Source organism: Tachyglossus aculeatus, chromosome Y4, assembly GCF_015852505.1.
Source record: "Tachyglossus aculeatus isolate mTacAcu1 chromosome Y4, mTacAcu1.pri, whole genome shotgun sequence".
In the NCBI taxonomy this organism is placed as follows: Eukaryota; Metazoa; Chordata; class Mammalia; order Monotremata; family Tachyglossidae; genus Tachyglossus; species Tachyglossus aculeatus.
Genome location: NC_052096.1, coordinates 13,698,688 through 13,718,981, shown reverse-complemented (window position 1 = coordinate 13,718,981; position 20,294 = coordinate 13,698,688). Strand labels below are relative to the sequence as shown.

The 20,294-nt window shown below is 58.2% G+C and overlaps 1 protein-coding gene across 4 annotated transcripts; it reads left to right on the top strand.

The window, feature by feature from the left end:
* Positions 1 to 1,211: 1,211 nt before the first annotated feature.
* Positions 1,212 to 20,245, top strand: BCAN (brevican). 4 transcript variants are annotated; one of them, XM_038768658.1, is made up of 14 exons: positions 1,212 to 1,336; positions 4,709 to 4,804; positions 5,227 to 5,604; positions 6,860 to 7,034; positions 7,454 to 7,581; positions 9,098 to 9,394; positions 10,882 to 11,235; positions 11,749 to 11,862; positions 14,999 to 15,130; positions 16,777 to 16,935; positions 18,021 to 18,103; positions 18,617 to 18,761; positions 18,966 to 19,159; positions 19,940 to 20,245. In XM_038768658.1, the coding sequence occupies exons 2-14, from the start codon at positions 4,717 to 4,719 to the stop codon at positions 20,021 to 20,023; spliced, it is 2,331 nt and encodes a 776-aa protein (XP_038624586.1). In that variant the 5' UTR covers positions 1,212 to 1,336; positions 4,709 to 4,716; the 3' UTR covers positions 20,024 to 20,245. The 4 variants fall into 4 exon arrangements, with proteins under 4 accessions (XP_038624586.1, XP_038624590.1, XP_038624589.1 ...); XM_038768662.1 differs by having other exon boundaries at positions 1,213 to 1,336; positions 11,008 to 11,235; XM_038768661.1 differs by lacking the exon at positions 1,212 to 1,336 and adding an exon at positions 3,802 to 3,819.
* The last annotated feature ends 49 nt before the right edge of the window (positions 20,246 to 20,294 follow it).

Here is a 20,294-nt window from a genome sequence, read left to right as displayed (position 1 = left end):
CCCTGCCTCCCCATCTCCGGGCCTTCGGGTCTTCCTGCCTCCCCGCCCCGCCTCGCCCCCTCGTCAGGCTCTCTGGGAGTCTATCCCAGTTTCTCAGGCTCTCTAGGAGTCTATCCCAGTATCACAGGCTCTCTGGGTGTCTATCCCAGTGTCACAGGCTCTCTGGGTATCTATCAATCAATCAATCGTATTTATTGAGCGCTTACTGTGTGCAGAGCACTGTGCTAAGCGCTTGGGAAGTACAGGTTGGCAACATATAGAGAAAGTCAATCAATCAATCAATCAATCAGTCGTATTTATTGAGCGCTTACTGTGTGCAGAGCACTGTACTAAGCGCTTGGGAAGTCCAAGTTGGCAACATAGAGAGACAGTCCCTACCCAACAGTGGGCTCACAGTCTAAAAAGGGGAGACAGAGAACAAAACCAAACATACTAACAAAATAAAATAAATAGAATAGATATGTACAAGTAAAATAAATAAATAAATAAATAGAGTAATAAATATGTACAAACATATATACATATATATAGGTGCTGTGGGGAAGGGAAGGAGATAAGACGGGGGGATGGAGAGGGGGTCGAGGGGGAGAGGAAGGAAGAGGCTCAGTCTGGGAAGGCCCCAGTGTCACAGGGTTTCTGGGGGTCTATCCCCCAGAGAAGCAGCATGGCTCAATGGAAAGAGCCCGGGCTTTGGAGTCAGAGGTCGTGGGTTCAAATCCCGGCTCCACCAATTGTCAGCTGTGTGACTTTGGGCAAGTCACTTCACTTCTCTGGGCCTCCGTTCCCTCATCTGTAAAATGGGGATTAAGACTGTGAGCCCCACAGCCTGATCACCCTGTATCCCCCAAGCGCTTAGAACAGTGCTTTGCACATAGTAAGCGCTTAACAAATACCATCATCATTATTATTATTATTATCCCAGGGTCTCAGGGGCTCCGGGAGTCTAGTCCAATGACTCAGGCTCTCTGGGAGTCTATCCCGATGTCTCTGCCCCGGGGCCAAGCGGCCGCTTCCCCGGTGGCGGCGGTCTCCTTGGCAGCGCGGGGAGGGGGGCGGATGAAAGGAGGGTCTGTCTCCCCGCGGGCTGGGGGGTGGGGGGCACCTGGGTCCGGCCCCCTGACCCTCCCCCGTCCACCCCACCCCCGTCCATCCCGCCCCCGCCCCCGCCCCCGCAGCCTCCGCCGCAATCTCTTGCTGCAGGCCAGCGCCGGGCGGAGCGGGGGCCGGAGGGCCGGACAGACCCACCCACCCCAAGGGCAGAGGGGCCGGAGGACCGACGGGGGCCCGGGACCCCAAAGCCTCCCCTCCCACCCCCCACCCCCAACTGGGGGGCCAGGTGAGTGTCGTGTCCCGTCCCCCCCCACCGCGCCCCCCGCCAGCCAGAGCTCCCGGACTCCGGGGTCATTGATGAGCGATTATCGATGAGGAACTCAAGCAGGGGGGCGGCGGGATCGGGGGAGGGGGCCGAGCCAGGGGGCTGCCACAAAAAGTGACCTCGGGGGAGGTCATGGTCCGTGGGGACTGGGAAGTGGGCGGGGGGGGGCTCCATCCCCCCATCTTAAGCGCTTAGTACAGTGCTCTGCACACAGTAAGCGCTCAATAAATACGATTGATGATCTTACCTCCTTCCCTTCCCCACAGCCCCTGTGTATATGTTTGTACATATTTATTACTCTATTTATTTATTTTACTTGTACATATGTAGTCTATTTCTTTTATTGTGTTAGTATGTTTGGTTTTGTTCTCCGTCTCCCCCTTTTAGACTGTGAGCCCACTGTTGGGTAGGGGCTGTCTCTATATGTTGCCGACTTGGACTTCCCAAGCGCTTAGTCCAGTGCTCTGCACACAGTAAGCGCTCAATAAATACGATTGATGATCTTACCTCCTTCCCTTCCCCACAGCACCTGTATATATGTTTGTACATATTTATTACTCTATTTATTTATTTATGTTACTTGAACATATCTAGTCTATTTCTTTTATTGTGTTAGTATGTTTGGTTTTGTTCTCCGTCTCCCCCTTTTAGACTGTGAGCCCACTGTTGGGTAGGGGCTGTCTCTATATGTTGCCGACTTGGACTTCCCAAGCGCTTAGTCCAGTGCTCTGCACACAGTAAGCGCTCAATAAATGCGATTGATTGATTGATTGATTGAAAGACCACCTGCCTGCCACCTGGGGACGGAGACCCTGGGGGTTCTGACTCTCAACCCCGACCCCCCCACCCCCCACTCCCACGCCACAGTCCCCAGCCGGAGCCCTCACTCATTTATACACCCTGATGATCATTCATTCAATCGTATTTCTTGAGCGCTTACTGTGTGCAGAGCACTGTACTAAGCGCTTGGAAAGTACAATACAGCAATAGAGACAATCCTTGCCCAGAGAGGGCTTACAATCTTCTAGACTGTGAGCCCACTGTTGGGTAGGGACTGTCTCTATATGTTGCCAACTTGTACTTCCCGAGCGCTTAGTACAGTGCTCTGCACACAGTAAGCGCTCAATAAATACGATCGATTGATTGGTTGATTAATCCAGTGCTCTGCACAAAGTAAGCGCTCAATAAATACGATTGATTGATTGATTGATTGAATGAATGAATGAATCAATGTTGTCTTTCTCCCCCTTCTAGACTGTGAGCTTGTTGTTGGGTAGGACCCGTCTCTATATGTTGATGATTTGTACTTCCCAAGCGCTTAGTACAGTGCTCTGCACACAGTGAGCGCTCAATAAATACGATTGAATGAATGAATGAATGAAAGTCCAGTGCTGCACACCTCCTCCAGGAAGCCTTCCCAGACTGAGCCCTGCTTTCCTCAGCTCCCCCTCCCTTCCGTGTCACCACGACTCGCTCCCTTTCCTCTGCCCCCCCCCAACTCATAGCACTTATGTATATATGTACATATCTATAATTCTATTTATTTATATTGATGTTTGTCTCCTCCGCCCCACCCCAGACTGTGAACTCGCAGGCAGGGATCGTCTCTATTGCTGTATTGCACTTTCCAAGCGTTTAGTACTGTGTGCAGAGCACACAGTAAGCGCTCAGTAAATATGAATGAGTGAATGAATGAATGAATGAATGAATGAATGAATGAATGAATGAATGGGAGTCCCCCGTGGAGCCCAGCCCGAAGGGATCCCTCCCCCACAGCGATTCCGCCTTCTCCACCTCCCTCCCCCCGCCCCCAAATAAGTGGATCTCCAAGCGCCTGGATTCCGTGTCCACAGTTTGGGATCTGGGAAGCTGCGGTAGGTACCGGGTGAAGAAGAGAGGGAAACTGAGTAATAGGGGAGGTGGTCAATCAATCGTATTTATTGAGCGCTTACTGTGTGCACAGAGCTGTCCTAAGCGCTTGGGAGAGTACAGTATAACAGAGCCGGTAGACACGTTCTCTGCCCACAATAAGCTGACGGTCTAGAGGGAGAGATAATAATAATAATGATGATGACATTTGTTAAGCGCTTACTATGTGCAAAGCACTGTTCTAAGCACTGTGGGGATACAAGGTGATCAGGTTGTCCCACGTGGGGCTTACAGTCTTCCTCCCCATTTTACAGATGAGGTAACCGAGGCTCAGAGAAGTTAAGTGACTTGCCCAAGGTCACACAGCAGACATCATCATCATCAATCGTATTTATTGAGCGCTTACTGTCTGCAGAGCACTGTACTAAGCGCTTGGGAAGTACAAGTTTGCAACATATAGAGACAGTCCCTACCCAACAGTGGGCTCACAGACATGTGGCGGGCCCGGGATTCGAACCCATGACCTCTGACTCCAAAGCCCATGCTCTTTCCACCGAGCCACGCTGCTTCTCTAGGTATTAATATAAATACAAAACGGATATATACAGAAGTGCTGTGGGGCTGAGGGAGTGATGAAGGGTGCAAATCCAAATTCAAGGGCGACACAGAAGGGAGTGGGAGAAGAGGAAATGAGGACTTTGTTGGGAAGACCTCCTGGAGGAGATGTGGGGAGAGCGATCGTCTTTTGAACACGGAGAGGGAGGAGGCGCCAAGTCCATGGCAAGACGTGGGTGAGGGGTCGGTGGTGAGACAGACGAGATCGAGGTAGAGTGAGTAGGTTGGCATTGGAGGAGCCAAGTGAACGGGCCCGGTTGTAATAGAAAATCAGGGAGGTAAGATTGGAAGGCGGCAGAAGTTTCTGTTTGATGCAAAGGTGGATGGGCAGCCACCGGAGGTTCTTGAGGAGGGGGAAAATCACGGAGGTAAGATAGGCAGGGGGCAGAAGTTTCTGTTTGATGCAGAGGTGGATGGGCAGCCACTGGAGGTTCTCGAGGAAGGGGAAAACGTGGACTAAATATTTTTGTAGAAAAATGATCCGGGCAGCAGAGTGAAGTACGGACTGGAGCGGGGAGAGACAGGACAAGATGACCCAATTCCTTTCCCTCACCAGCTGCCAATCGTAAGATCCCTGAAGGCAGGGACCCCATTTACCAACTACTGGGCTTTGCCAGTCCCCCAGGGGAGCAATTGGGACAATTGGCACCTGCTCAGAGAAAAGAAGGGGGTCATCTTGTCCATGCCCCTGCCTCCACCGTTCCCATCTCTCCCTCCCCTCCCACCGCCTCCGACTGACCCTGGTTTAGAGGGAGCAGCAGGCAGGAAAGAAGGCAATGGGTGGGATGGGGTGACCTGACCTGACCTAAGGAGACACCGACTGGGGTCCCGGGTTGTCCCCGTCCCTAGTCCCCAAGATGAGCCGGCTCTCCCTGCCATGGCTGCTGTGGACCACCCTGGTGATGACCACAGCGCTGACTGCGGCCGTGCCCGTGGATGGATCAGGTATCTCCCCCTACCTACCTCCCGTTTATGAGCAGCAACATGGTTCAGTGAATAGAGCACGGGCCTGGATGTCAGAAGGACCTGGCTTCCGATCCGGACCCTGCCATACATCTGCTGTGTGATCTTGGGCAAATCACTTCACTTCTCTGGGCCTCAGTTACCTCATCTGTAAAGTGGGGATCAAGATGTGTGAGCCCCCTGGTGGGACAGGGACTGTGTCCAACCTGATTAACTTGTAACTGCCCCAGCGCTTAGAAAAGTGTTTGACACATAGTAAGTGCTTCACAAGTACTATTATTATTTATAATATTATTATTATTCTCCCCCACCCCCGAGTGCTCTATCGATTTGTTAGATCCTGCCCCCGGACCCCCGCGTCCCCGCACCTCCTTTCCCCTGTTCCCTTCTCTGTCCGGCTGCAGGTGACAACCGGGGCCTCCGGGTGACCATCGCGGCCGTCGGCCCCCTTCGGCCGCCCTTGGCGGGCAGCGTGTCCATCCCTTGCCACATAACCTATCTGCAGCTGCCGCCCCCCGCCCCCGCCTCTGGCCGCTCACCTCGGGTAAAGTGGACCTTCCTGGCTGGTGGGCGGGAGACGGAGATCCTCGTGGCCCGAGGAGTCAAGGTGAAGGTCAGCGAGCCGTACCGCCGCCGGGTGGCCCTGCCCGGCTACCCAGCCGACCCCACCGACGCCTCTCTGACCCTCAGCCACCTGCGCACCAATGACTCCGGCCTCTACCGCTGCCAGGTCCAACATGGCCTGGATGATGGCCGGGATGCCATCGAAGTCAAGGTCAAAGGTGACACCACGGGGCTCCTGGTGGGGGGGCAGGGGGAGATGGACGACCAAAGCCAGATAAGCAGGTGGACGGACGGGTGGTTAGTACAGTGCTAAGCGCTTAGTACAGTGCTAAGTGCTTAGTACAGTGCTCTGCACCACAGTAAGCGCTCAATAAATACGACTGATGATGGATGGACAGCTGGCCAGACTTATCGTGGGGCTGGCGCTGGGATAGAGAGACAGACAGGCCCGGAAACTCAGTCAGCCTGTGGTTCAGAGAAGCAGCCTGGGGTAGTGGCTAGAGCATGGGCCCGGGAGTTGGAAGGTCGTGGGTTCTAATTCCAGATCTGCCCCTTGTCTGCTGTGTGACCTTGGGCAAGTCGCTTCACTTCTCTGGGCCTCAGTTACCTCATCTGTAAAAAGGGGATTGAGAATGTGAGAAGCAGCGTGGCTCACTGGAAAGAGCATGGGCTTTGGAGTCAGAGTTCATGGGTTCAAATCCCGGCTCTGCCAATTGTCAGCAGTGTGACTTTGGGCAAGTCACTTCACTTCTCTGGGCCTCAGTTCCCTCATCTGTAAAATGGGGATTAAGACTGTGAGCCCCCCCGTGGGACAACCTGATCACCTTGTAAACTCCCCAGTGCTTAGAACAGTGCTTTGCACATAGTAAGCGCTTAATAAATGCCATCATTAATTAATTAATTAATTAATGTGAGCCCCACGTGGGACAGGGATGGTGTCCAACCCAATCGGCTTATCTCTCCCCCAGCGCTTAGTACGGTGCCTCGCACATAGTAAGCACAGTGTTTGTCATCTAGTAAGTACTTAACAAATGCCATTATTAGGTGCTTAATAAATACGATTAGTGTTATTATTGTTCAGGCAGCCGGAGGGGATCAGAGCAGGTGGTCTTCGCTGCGGGGCCTGAGCCCTGGGAGGGGGTCCGAGGGGGTGGGCGGGAGACAGGCTGGGGAGGGTGGGAGAGACAGGGGAGATGGGGACGCGGGGTGGGGAGTGGAGAGAATCAATCAATCAATCGTATTTATTGAGCGCTTACTGTGTGCAGAGCACTGTACTAAGCGCTTGGGAAGTCCAAGTTGGCCACATATAGAGACAGTCCCTACCCAACAGTGGGGTCACAGTCTGAAAGGGAAGGGATTTCATTCGATCGCATTTATTAAGTGCTTACTGTGTGCAGAGCTAAGGGAATGAGGGGAGTGTTAGGGAGGGGAGGGCGGCGGCGGGGGGGTCCAGCGAGGCCGTGCCCCCTCCAGGGGTGGTTTTTCTGTACCGCGAGGGCACGGCCCGCTACGCCTTCTCCTTCTCGGCGGCCCGGGACGCCTGTGTCCGCATCGGCGCCGCCATCGCCACCCCGGACCAGCTGCGGGCGGCCTACTGGGGCGGCTTCGAGCAGTGCGACGCGGGCTGGCTGGCCGACAGGACCGTGCGGTGAGGACCGTGCGGCCGTGAGCCCCCCCGCAGGCTGCCCCTCCTCCAGGAGGCCTTCCCAGACTGAGCCCCTTCCTTCCTCTCCCCCTCGTCCCCCTCTCCATCCCCCCATCTTACCTCCTTCCCTTCCCCACATACATATTTATTACTCTATTTATTTATTTTACTTGTACATATCTATTCTATTTATTTTATTCTGTTAATGTGTTTGGCTTTGTTCTCCGTCTCCCCCTTTTAGACTGTGAGCCCACTGCTGGGTAGGGACTGTCTCTAGATGTTGCCAACTTGGACTTCCCAAGCGCTTAGTCCAGTGCTCTGCACACAGTAAGCGCTCAATAAATACGATTGATTGATTGATTGATCGATTGCCCGGGGCCCGAGGGGCGGGAGGCCGGACCGCTGTGTCGTCTGTCCCCCAGGTACCCCATCCAGACCCCACGCGAGGCCTGCTTCGGGGACATGGACGGGGTCCCGGGCATCCGAAACTACGGCACCGTGGACCCCGAGGAACTGTACGACGTGTACTGCTACGCGGAGGACCTCCAGGGTAACGCCCCCTCCCCTTATCCCTCCCCATCCCCCGCGCCCCTGCCTAACCTCCTTTAACCGCCCCTTAAGACTATATGAGACCCTCTTCCTCTCCCCGGGCTGCTTCCTCTCCCCTGCAGAATATCACTTCTCCGTGCCCCTCATCTGTAAAATGGGGATCGAGACTGTGAGCCCCACGGGCGACAGGGACTGTGGTAACCCGATTGGCTTGTAATAATAATAATAATGTTGGTATTTGTTAAGCGCTATGTGCCAAGCACTGTTCTAAGCACTGGGGTAGATACAAGGTAATCAGATTGTCCCACGTGGGGCTCACAGTCTTCATCCCCATTTTACAGATGAGGGAACTGAGGCCCAGAAAAGTTAAGTGACTTGCCCAAGGTCACACAGCTGACTAGTGGCGGAGCCGGGATTTGAACCCATGACCTCTGACTCCAAAGCCCGGGCTCTTTCCACCGAGCCACGCTGCTTCCCCAGGGCTTAGTACAGTACCGGGCACACAGTAAGCCCTTAACAGATACCATCATTATTATTGAGAACGTGAGCCCCACGTAGGACAGGGACTATGGCCATCCCTATTTGCTTGTATCCACCCCAGCGCTTAGTACAGTACCAGGCACACAGTAAGTCCTTTAACAAATACCATCATTATTATTGAGAACGTGAGCCCCACGTAGGACAGGGACTATGGCCATCCCTATTTGCTTGTATCCACCCCAGTGCTTAAAACAGTGCCTGGCGCACGGTAAGCGCTTAACAAGTACCCTAATTGTTATTGATTAGAGATTATTGACTAGAGAAGCAGCGTGGCTCAGTGGAAAGAGCACGGGCTTTGGAGTCAGAGGTCATGGAGTCTAATCCCGGCTCTGCCAATTGTCTGCCGTGTGACCTTGGGCAAGTCACTTCACTTCTCTGGGCCTCAGTTACCTCATCTGTAAAAAATGGGGATTAAGACTGTGAGCCCCCCGTGGGACAACCTGATCACTTTGTAGCCTCCCAGCGCTTAGTGCTTTGCACATAGTAAGCGCTTAATAAATGCTATTATTACTATTGAGGCTGTGACCCTCAAGTGGGACGGGGACCGTGTCCAACCCGATTTGCTTGTATGCATCCCCAGCACTCACGGTTATTACTATCATTATCATGATAATGCGTGTGGCAGACCCCTCTCCTCCGGCCCCAGGGCTGCGGATGAAAAGAGAAGCCGCGTGGCTTAGTGGCAAGAGCCCGGGCTCGGGAGTCGGAGGTCGTGGGTTCTAATCCCGGCTCCGCCACGTGTCTGCCGTGTGAGCTTGGGCAAGTCACTTCACTTCTCTGGGCCTCGGTTCCCTCATCTGCCCAATGGGGATGAAGACTGGGGGCCCCACGTGGGGCAACCCGGTGACCTCGGATCCCCTCCCCAGCGCTTAGAGTAGTGCTTGGCCCAGAGTCAGCGCTTAACGAATGCCATGATTCTCAATTGTTCCTCTGACCGACGGTCCTCCCCTCCGTCCCCCCCCGCTCCCCCGGGCCAGGAGAGCTGTTCCTGGGCGCTCCTCCGCAGAAGCTGACCCTGGCTGAGGCCCGGCGGTTCTGCCGAGCTCGGGGCGCCGCCATCGCCACGACGGGCCAGCTGTTCGCCGCCTGGAGCGGCGGGCTGGACCGGTGCCGGCCGGGCTGGCTGGCCGACGGCAGCGTCCGCTACCCCATCGTCAGCCCCCGGGCGCGCTGCGGCGGCGGGGCCCGGCCCGGCGTCCAGACCGTCTTCCTCTTCCCCAACCAGACCGGCTTCCCCGACGCAAGGAGCCGCTTCGACGTCTACTGCTTCCGAGGTGCCCGCTGCGCCCCCGGGCCTGGCCCCCCCCTCCGACCCCCGGCCCCCGGACACCTCGGCCCTTCCCCCCGGTCCCCTCCGTCCACCCCAGGACTCCGGGTCGGTCCCTCGCTCCCCTCTGTCCTCCCTCCGTCCACCCCAGGACTCCGGGTCGGTCCCTCGCTTCCCTCTGTCCTCCCTCCCGGTCCCCTCCTTCCACCCCGCGACTCTGGCCCGTTCCTCTCCGGTCCCCCCGGTCTCCTCCACCCTCCCCTCGCCCCCGACCCAGTCCCCCACTCCCCTCTGTCCTCACTCCCGGTCCCTTCCCCCCCCCCCCCCACTCAGGACTCCCGCCCGTTCCCCCCCCCGTCCCCTCTGTCCTCCCTCCCGGTCCCCTCCGCCCTCCCCTCGCCCCCGACCCAGTCCCCCGGTCCCCTCTGTCCTCCCTCCCGGTCCCCTCCGCCCTCCCCTCGCCCCCGACCCAGTCCCCCACTCCCCTCTGTCCTCACTCCCGGTCCCTTCCCCCCCCCCCCAGGACTCCCGCCCGCTCCCCCCCGCCCGGTCCCCGCTGTCTTCCCTCCCGGTCCCCTCCGCCCTCCCCTCGCCCCCGACCCAGTCCCCCGCTCCCCTCTGTCCTCACTCCCGGTCCCTTCCGTCCACCCCAGGACTCCCTCCCGTTCCCCCAACCCCCGGTCCCCTCTGTCCTCCCTCCCGGTCTCCTCCGCCCTCCCCTCGCCCCCGACCCAGTCCCCCGGTCCCCTCTGTCCTCACTCCCGGTCCCTTCCCCCCCCCCAGGACTCCCTCCCGTTCCCCCCCCCCGTCCCCTCTGTCCTCCCTCCCGGTCCCCTCCGCCCTCCCCTCGCCCCCGATTCAGGCCCCCGGTCCCCTCTGTCCTCACTCCCGGTCCCTTCCGTCCACCCCAGGACTCCCGCCCGCTCCCCCCCACCCCCGATCCCCTCCGTCCTCCCTCCCGGTCCCCTCCATCCACCCCGCGACTCTGGCCCTTTCCCCTCCGGTCCCCTCTGTCCTCTCTCCCGGTCCCCTCCGTCCAGCCTTCGACCCCGGCCCGGCTCGGCCCGGTCCCCTCCGTCCATCCCTCGAGCCCTCCCCGTCTCTTTGCCCTCCCCCGGGCCCCGGCCCCTAATCCTCCTGATCCTGGTGCCCCCTGCCCTGCCCTGCCCTGCCCTGCCCTGCCCACCTCCCTGGACTCTGCTCCGTCGGCCCCGGTCCCGTTCCCCCGCGCCCCGTGTCCCCCCCGCAGGCCGTGGCTGCTCCCGGTCTCCAGGTCCCCTCGCCCCGGTCCTGCCCCAATCCCCGTCTCCTCCCGGCTCTCATCCCGGGGGCCCCGCCCCCAATCTCCCGCTCCTGGGTCCCCCCGCACGGGCCGTCGGGGAGGGGGGCGAGGTGCGGGCGGAGGGAGCGGTCCCCCCGGTGTCCCCCCCCGGTGTCCCCCCCCCGCCCGGTGTCGCCCCCGGTCCCCACAGCCGGCACCCGCTGGGCCCGCAGAGTCCGTCCGGAGCCCCACGGCGGAACCCCGGGACCTGGCGGCTTCCGACGGCGCCGGGCTGGCGGAGCTGGTGACCGTGTCGGCCGAGCTGGCCGAGCTGACCTTGCCGGGGCCCCGGGGGGCAGCGGAGTCCCGGGGGGCCATCTACTCCATCCCCCTGCCCCTCCCCCCGCCCGATCCCACGGAGCCCCCCGGGGACCCCGCCGACGGCCTGGACGCCCCCCTGAAGGCCGAGCCCGACACCGACCTGCCCTTGGCGGCCCTCACGGCCGACCCAACCCCCGAGGAGCGTACTGAGCCCCACCTGCGCCGCCGCCACCACCACCACCAGGCCGCCCGCGGGACCCTGCCCGGTGAGCCGCCGCCCCGATGCCCTACTCATCATCATCGTCATCATCATCAATCGTATTTATTGAGCGCTTACTATGTGCAGAGCACTGTACTAAGCGCTTGGGAAGTACGAATTGGCAACATATAGAGACAGTCCCTACCCGACAGCGGGCTCACAGTCTAAAAGGGAAGACAGAGAACAAAACCAAACATACTAACAAAATAAAATAAATAGAATAGATATGTACAAGTAAAATAAATGGAGTAATAAATCTGTACAAACATATATACATATATACAGGTGCTGTGGAGAAGGGAAGGAGGTAAGAAGGGGGGATGGAGGGGGGCGAGGGGGAGAGGAAGGAAGGGGCTCAGTCTGGGAAGGCCTCCTGGAGGAGGTGAGCTCTCAATAGGGCCTACTCCCCACGCCCAGCTGCTTTTCCGGCTGGGTTTCTGCCCCCCCCCGGGGGCAGGAGGCGGAGGGCGCGGCCCCCCCCCCCCCCAGCCTCTCTCCCTCTCCCTGTCCCCCTCCCCAGGAGCTGCTGAATTGGGTCCGGCGCCCACCGCCGCGCTAGTGACAGCGGGGGAGGAGCCGGAGGACGGAGAGGAGGAGGAGGAGGCAGAATCCCCCCCCGAGCTGCCCCCCACAGGTATGGAGCCGGCGGAGAGCCCGGAGCCCACTCCCCCAGCCCAGACCCCCGGGCCGGGGGGCGGGGAGGGGCCTGGGGAGGGCCGGGGGCCGAGGAGCGGGGCAACGCCGAGCCCGCCTGGGCTCCCCCCGCCCGTCCTGGCCCTGTGGGCCCTGTGGGCCCTGTGGGCCGGACTCTGACCCACTGACCCTTCGTCCGCCTGCTCCCTCCTGCTCCCCAATTGCCCCTGCCCCCACCCGGACCTGGCCGTCTGTCTGTCCGTCGTTCTTTCTGTCCTGTCAGGACCGCAGTGGTCCCCTCTTCCCGTTTCCTGGGTCCCTCGGCTCCCCACTGCCCCCCGCCCCATCCCCCGCCTCCTGGAGCCGTCCCCCGCCCTCCGGGCCCCTCCTTCTCTACTTCTGTGAAGTATGTTTATATCTGTTTCCATGGAAATTAGCTCACCGAATAAACCGGATTAAACTTCACTCTGGAGACCAGACCAACCCCTAGCGGCCTGTCTGTCTCGGAGTCTCCACGTTTCTGAGTTTACCTCTCTCTCTCTTTCTCTCTCTCAATCAATCAATCAATCAAATTTATTGAGCGCTTACTGTGTGCAGAGCACTGTACTAAGCGCTTGGGAAGTACAAGCTGGCAACATATACAGTCCCTTCTTCCCCCCCCCCCGTTGTGTGTGTGTGTGTGTGTGTGTGTGTGTGTGTGTGTGTGAGAGAGAGAGAGAGTGTATGCCGCCGTTCCTTTCCATCTCTGGAATTATCTCTGCACCTCTCGCTGTCCCCATCTCTTCCTGTCTTTCCATCTGTCTCTAAATCCGTGCGGTCTTGGTCTCTGTTCTTTTGATCTCTCTCTCCTCAATGTCTCTCGTCCCCCTTCGTTGATTAAAGCCCGCTGCCCACCCGGGAGGCGCTAGTCTACACTAACCTTCGACATTGCGGTCTTTATCCGGGACTACTCAGCCTGGGAAGAAATACCACCTGCTCGGGGGTAGAGGTGGGTGGAGGAGAGAGAGAGAAAGGGGGGGTGGGGGGTGTTGGATCCAGTCTGCTGAGCATCTGAGCTATAGTCATTCATTCAATTGTGTTTATTGAGCGCTTACTGTGTGCAGAGCACTGTACTAAGCGCTTGGGAAGTACAAGTCGGCAACATATATCCAGATAAGTTAAGACCCAGGCCTCTCTGGGGGACCTGGGAGAAACGTTTCTGAGCCCCTTCCCAGGGAGGGCAAAGCAGGAGGAGGATGTAGTCAGAGAGAGAGAAAACACACCTGACAGGGGTCAGGCAGTGTAGAAAAGCAGAGTCACATTTACCCTTTCTACCCACTCCGAGCAAATAATCCTTCTCAGGGAGTACTGGTGGTTTTCTGCGCAGTGTAGACTCACCTCCATTCCGAATCGCCTCTAATCTCACTAACTGCCCTCGCTGCAACTTTCCCTGGATGTGGGTACGGCTTCCCCAGCCCCTCAGCCCCTCAGTCCCTCCAGACCCCCAGACCCTCAGTCCCCCCAGACCCCCAGACCCCCGCCCCGCAGAAGAGGTAAAGAGGACAGGAAGATGCGGCTTTGAATTTCCTCACTAGTAGGAGGCGCCGCTTGCAACTCTCCTGACAAGAAATGATGGGTCCGCCGTGACGAGGGGTGGGATAGAGGGGTGGCCAAAGAATTTCGGGTGGGATGTGGGACAGATCCTGAAATTTTAGGATGTCTGTCATCCAATCTGGAGGGGAAGTACCATACAGCACTAATGGCATTTATTGAGTGTTCACTGGGTGCAGGGCACTTTTCTAAGCACGTGAGAAAGTTCACAAGGTGTTAGGTGTACGTTCTCTTCCCAAGGGGAGCTTTGTTACCCCAGAAAAGACGTGATGGAGGAGATTTCTACTGGCAGGAAGTGAGGTCATGTCCCTGCCCAGAAGTTAGGTTATGCATCTAAAGGAAGGCATTGAGGCCATCAGGAAGCATCAGTGTTGTTTGTTTGAGGGAGGTAGGGAGTTTCTGTGGGTGAGTGGGAGAGAGAACACCTATTAATGCGTGGACTGGTAATTGGGGGAAGTTTCTGGATCCCCAGCCTCCAGGAGTTCATCTCATCTACACCTCTCTTTCCAGAAAGGGATATGAACCAGCTCTGGGGAACACGGGCTGGCTCTGTAGTCAAAGGGGTGATGGTTGGAGCCCAGCAGGGCCATCAGAATTGGGGAAGAATCGTAACAATAGTAATAATGATAATAACGATAATAATATTTGCTTAGTGCTCACTATGTGCCAACCACTGTCCTAAACTCCAAGCTAGATATAATTGGATGAGATAGACTGTGAGTCTAATGTAGGACAGGGTTTAAAGGGGAGGGAGAACAGGTATCGAATCCCCATTTTATAGATGAGGAAGCTGAGGCACAGAATGGCTAATTTGCTTGCCCAAGTATGCAGAGCAGACAGGTTGCAGAGCCGGGATTAGAACCCACGTCCTCTGACTCCCAGTTCTGTGCTCTTTTCACTAGACCACACTGTTACTCCAGGGTGGGTGGATAAGTGGCACATAAACAGGGAGCAGGATGGGATTATTTCTGGCACTTTCTCCACCTTCTTGGGCTGGGTTCCCTCCTTCTATGATCCCTGCAAAGTGACAGAGGTCACAGACGCCAAGACGGACCTTGGGAGGTCACCTGAGCCAATCTCCTGCCTTCAGATCAAGCAGGAAGGCTCCTGAATTCAAATCATTCCACCATATCTCTTGGGGTTTCCTTGAGGAGGTGGGGATGGAGGTCAGAGGGAGAGCAAAAAGAGGTTTGGGGGAATGAGGTGGGATTTGGGGGAGTAGCAGAGGGGACTCAGAAAAAAAGTCTGCTTGCTGCCCAGTAGGGACAAACCAGAAAATAGGAATTTGCCGCAGCAGCCTGAACCCTGTGGCCACCGCGACCGGACCGGGCAAAGGCCGGGGACCCGGGCCAGACCCTGTCATCTTGGGTGGTGATGGGCTCCGCGGAGGCCCGCGCCCATGCCCCAGAACCGAGGTGGAGTCCGGATGGGTGAGGGGCACAGCTGGTGTGTGTGTTGGGGGGAGGAGGGGTGCTGCAGTAAGCAGGATGAAGGACAGACAGCGGGCGGAGGAGCCGCATCGAGTCGGTGTCTGTGTGTGTGTGCAGGCGGCTGTGAGCCCAACCCGTGCCAGAACGGAGGCACGTGCTATGAGGATCCGGGCGCGGACCGCGGAGCCGGAGGGGCCGGGATCAGCTGCGTCTGCCTCCCGGGCTACGGGGGGTCGGTCTGTGAGCTCGGTGAGGGGGCGGGGGGCCCAAGGGGGGCAGCAGGACAGGGCTGGGGTGCGGGTGGGGTGCCCATCCCTGCCCCCAGCCAGGCCCTGGACCCCTGGCAGAGTTGCTCCCCTAACACTGTCCTCCCTCCCGGAGCTGCTCCCTACCCCCTGACTTCCCCCAGTAGCTGTGCTCCTAACAATAATAATGATAATTAGAGTACTGGTTAATCACTTGTTATAATAATAATGATGATGGTATTTATTAAGCGCTTACTATGTGCAAAGCACCGTTCTAAGCGCTGGGGAGGTTACAAGGTGATCGGGTTGTCCCACGGGGGGCTCACAGTTTTAATCCCCATTTTACGGATGAGGTCACTGAGGCCCAGAGAAGTGAAGTGACTTGCCCAGAGTCACACAGCTGACAACTGGCAGAGCCGGGGTTTGAACTCATGACCTCCGATTCCAAAGCCCAGGCTCTTTCCACTGAACCACGCTGCTTCTCTACCCGTTCTCTGCTTATGTGCCAAGCACTGTTCGAAGCACTGGGGGAGATCGAACTTAAGTTGGACACAGTCCCTGTCCCACATGGGTCTCGCAGTCTGAACCCCCATTTTACAGATGAGGTAACTGAGGCCCAGAGAAGTGAAGTGACTTGCCCAGAGTCACACAGCTGACAATTGGCAGAGCTGGGCTTTGAACCCATGACCTCTGATTCCAAAGCCCAGGCTCTTTCCACTGAGCCACGCTGCCTCTCCACTTGTTCTCTGCTTGTTATGTGCCAAGCACTGTTTGAAGCGCTGGGGGAGATCCAACTTAATCAAGTTGGACACAGTCCCTGTCCCACATGGGTCTCGCAGTCTGAACCCCCATTTTACAGATGAGGTAACTGGGGCCCAGAGAAGTGAAGTGACTTGCCCAGAGTCACACAGCTGACAATTGGCAGAGCCAGGGTTTGAACCCACGACCTCTGATTCCAAAGCCCAGGCTCTTTCCACTGAGCCACGCTGCTTCTCTACCTGTTCTCTGCTTGTTATCATCAATCAATCGTATTTATTGAGCGCTTACTGTGTGCAGAGCACTGTACTAAGCGCTTGGGAAGTACAAATTGGCAACATATAGAGACAGTCCCTACCCAACAGTGGGCTCACAGTCTAAAAGGGGGAGAGAGTGCCAAGCACTTGTTATGTGCCAAGCACTGTTGGAAGCGCTGGGGGAGATCGAACTTAATCAAGTTGGGACACAGTCCCTGTCCCACATGGGTCTCGCGGTCTGAACCCCCATTTTACAGATGAGGTAACTGAGGCCCAGAGAAGTGAAGTGACTTGTCCAAGGTCACACAGCAGACACGTGGCAGAGTGGGGATTAGGATCCGGGGCCTTCCGACTCCTAGGCCCGGGTTCTAGCCTCTCGCTAACCCCCGGTTTCCCTCCCGGAGCTGCTCCCGCCCCGTCCCCCGGAGTCGGTCTCGCAGTCTGAATCCTCATTTTACAGATGAGGTAACTGAGGCCTAGAGAAGTGAAGTGACCTGTCCAAGGTCACACAGCAGACACGTGGCAGAGTGGGGATTAGAATCCGGGGCCTTCCGACTCCTAGGCCCGGGTTCTAGCCTCTCGCTAACCCCCGGAGTCGGTCCCCTAAGCCTTTCTCCCCCGGTCCCCCGTCCCCCAGAGCTGGCCCGCTGCGGCCCCGGTTGGGACGGCTTCCAGAGCGGCTGCTACCGACACTTCCCGGTGCGCAGGTCGTGGGCGGAGGCGGAGAATCAGTGCCGCCGCCTGGGAGCTCACCTCGCCCGGATCGGCACGGCCGAGGAACAACGATTCGTCCACGGTAACCCAACCCGCCCCGTCGTTCATCCCTTCACAGAGAAGCAGCGTGGCCTAATCGATCAATCAATCAATCGTTCGTATTTATTGAGCGCTTACTGTGTGCAAAGCATTGTACTAAGCGCTTGGGAAGTACAAATTGGCAACATATAGAGACAGTCCCTACCCAACAGTGGGCTCACAGTCTAGAAGGGGGAGACAGAGAACAAAACCAAACATATTAACAAAATAAAATAAATAGAATAGATATGTACAAGAAAAATAAATAGAGTAATAAATATGTACAAGCATATATACATATCCACAGGTGCTGTGGGGAAGGGAAGGAGGTAAGATGGTGGGGATGGAGCGGGGGACTTCACTTCTCTGTGCCTCAGTGACCTCATCTGTCAAATGGGGATCATCATCAATCATATTTATTGAGCGCTTACTATGTGCAGAGCACTGTACTAAGCGCTTGGGAAGTCCAAGTTGGCAACATATAGAGACAGTCCCTACCCAACAGTGGGCTCACAGTCTAAAAGGGGGAGACAGAGAACAAGACCAAACATACTAACAAAATAAAATAAATAGAATAGATATGTACAAGTAAAATAAAGAAATAAATAAATAGAGTAATAAATATGCACAAACATATATACATATATACAGGTGCTGTGGGGAAGGGAAGGAGGTAAGATGGGGGGGATGCAGAGGGGGACGAGGGGGAGAGGAAGGAAGGGGCTCAGTCTGGGAAGGCCTCCTGGAGGAGGTGAGCTCTCAGTGGAGTCCTTACTATGTGCAGAGCACTGTAATAAGCGCTTAGAAAGTACAACTCAGAAATAAAGAGAGACAATCCATGTCCACACCGGGCTTAGAGCCGCGCTTAGAGATCCTCCTGGAGGAGGTGAGTTCTCAGTAGAGTCCTTACTATGTGCAGAGCACTGTACTAAACGCTTAGAAAGTACAACTCAGAAATAAAGAGAGACAATCCATGTCCACACCGGGCTTAGAGATCCTCGGAGAGGGGACGGGGGGGTCTCCCTGGAGACAGGCGGGCCCCCTCCCCCTCCAGCCGGCTGACCCGCCCCCGCCCCCGCTGCTCCCCAGAGCGATACCCGGAATATCAGTGGATCGGACTCAACGACCGGACCATCGAGGGCGATTTCCAGTGGTCAGACGGCACCCCGCTGGTGAGATTCCCCCAGACCGTCCCCCTCACACCGATGCCCTTAGTAATAATAATAATAATAATGATGATGGCATTTGTTAAGCGCTTACTATGTGCAGAGCACTGTTCTAAGCGCTGGGGGGGGATCCAAGGTGATCAAGTTGTCCCACGTGGGGCTCACAGTCTTAATCCCCATTTTACAGGTGAGGGTACTGAGGCTCAGAGAAGTTAAGTGACTTGCCCAAGGTCACATAGCAGACATGTCGAACCCATGACCTCTGACTCCAAAGCCCGTGCTCTTTCCAATGAGCCACGCTGCTTCCTTAGTACATCCCTTAAGCGCTTAGTACAGTGCTCTGCACATAGTAAGCGCTCAATAAATACGATTGATGATGCCCTCCTCCCCCAGCCTCTCCCGCTCACATCGGCTTCTCCACCCGCGAATTCTCTCCCTGGCGGGACCCCCTCCATCCCGCGCCCGCCGACCCCTCCACCTCCCCATCCCCCCGACGCCGCGGTGCCCCCTCCCCCGCAGCTGTACGAGAACTGGCAGGCGGGGCAGCCGGACAGCTACTTTCTGTCCGGCGAGGACTGCGTGGTCCTGGCCTGGCACGACGGAGGCCGCTGGAGCGACGTCCCCTGCAACTATCACCTGCCCTTCACCTGCAGGACCAGCTTGGGTCAGTGGGGACGGGGCGTCCGGGGCAGGGTCGGGGGCACCTGCGGGGTCGGACGGACACCAAGGAGGGACCCCCGACGGCAGGGGAGGCCGGAAAGGAAGGGGCTCCGGAAGGGGGGTGGGGGCTCCTATCCTGAGCCACTGTGACCACTGCCCCCCTGCCTCGGCTCCCACTGACCGGTTCCTTTCCCCTCCCCGTCCCCAGTGACCTGCGGGCCGCCCCCCGAACTGGCCAGGGCCGTGCTGACCAGCCGCCCCCAGCAGCGCTACGGGGTGGGCGCCGTGGTCCGCTACCGCTGCCGCGCGGGGCTGGGCCAGCGCAACGCGCCCCTCAGCGTCTGCCGCTCGGACGGACGCTGGGAAGCGCCCAAAATCACCTGCCGGGCCCCCGCCGCCCAGGTCAGTGTCCCCGGACCCCGGCCCAGCTCTCCATCCCCTCGGACCCCGGCCCAGCTCCCCATCCCCTCGGACCCCGGGTCAGCCCCCGGGACCCCGGCCCAGCTCCCAATCCCCCCGGACCCCAGGTCAGCCCCAGGACCCCGGCCCAGCTCCCCATCCCCTCGGACCCCGGGTTTGTGTCCCCGGACCCCGACCCAGCTCCCCATCCCCTCGGACCCCGGGTCAGTGTCACCGGACCCCGGCCCAGCTCCCCATCCCCTCGGACCCCGGGTCAGTGTCCCCGGACCCCGGCCCAGCTCCCCATCCCCTCGGACCCCAGGTCAGCCCCCAGGACCCCGGCCCAGCTCCCCATCCCCTCGGACCCCGGGTCTGAGTCCCCGGACCCCGGCCCAGCTCCCCATCCCCTCGAACCCCGGGTCTGTGTCCCCGGACCCCGGCCCAGCTCCCCATCCCCTCGGACCCCGGGTCAGTGTCTCCGGACCCCGGCCCAGCTCCCCATCCCCTCGGACCCCGGGTCAGTGTCCCCGGACCCCGGCCCAGCTCTCCATCCCCTCGGACCCCGAGTCAGTCCCCCGGCACCCCTCCCGCCTCCCTCTGGACCCCCATCTGTTCCCCCCAACTCCCACGTGCCCTCGCTGGCCATCCAGTCCCCGTCTCCAGTCAGCTTCACAGGATCGGGACGAGTCCCTGGGAAACCGGGAGCGGCAGAGGTCAGAGGTCCGGGGCCCCTCCGCCCCAGCTCCTCTTCTGCAGCTCCAGTCACCCCTTTGTCCCCCACAGGTTCCCAAAGACACCCCAGGAAGAGACACCTTGGAAGAGTGGCCGTCGGGCGGGGGCTGCTGGGCCTCGGGAGGTCGGTGTTGAAAGAAGGAGACGTGGCGGGGGAGCGGAATCTTCCGGGGACCCCAACCCCTTCCTCACTGATTAGAAGTGACGTCGGGGGACAAAGGCCGGGAAAAGCTCCAGGGCAGGCTGGGATTAACTGTGTTCCCCACAACCTCCGCTCTCTCACTTTCCTTTGGGGTGCAAAGGGCCAGAGAAGGATGTGTCCCCCCACCCCAAATAAATCTGCATTGCCCCTGCAACTGGCCTCAGCCCCTCGGCGGGGGAAAGGGACTTGTCTGGCGTTACCGGC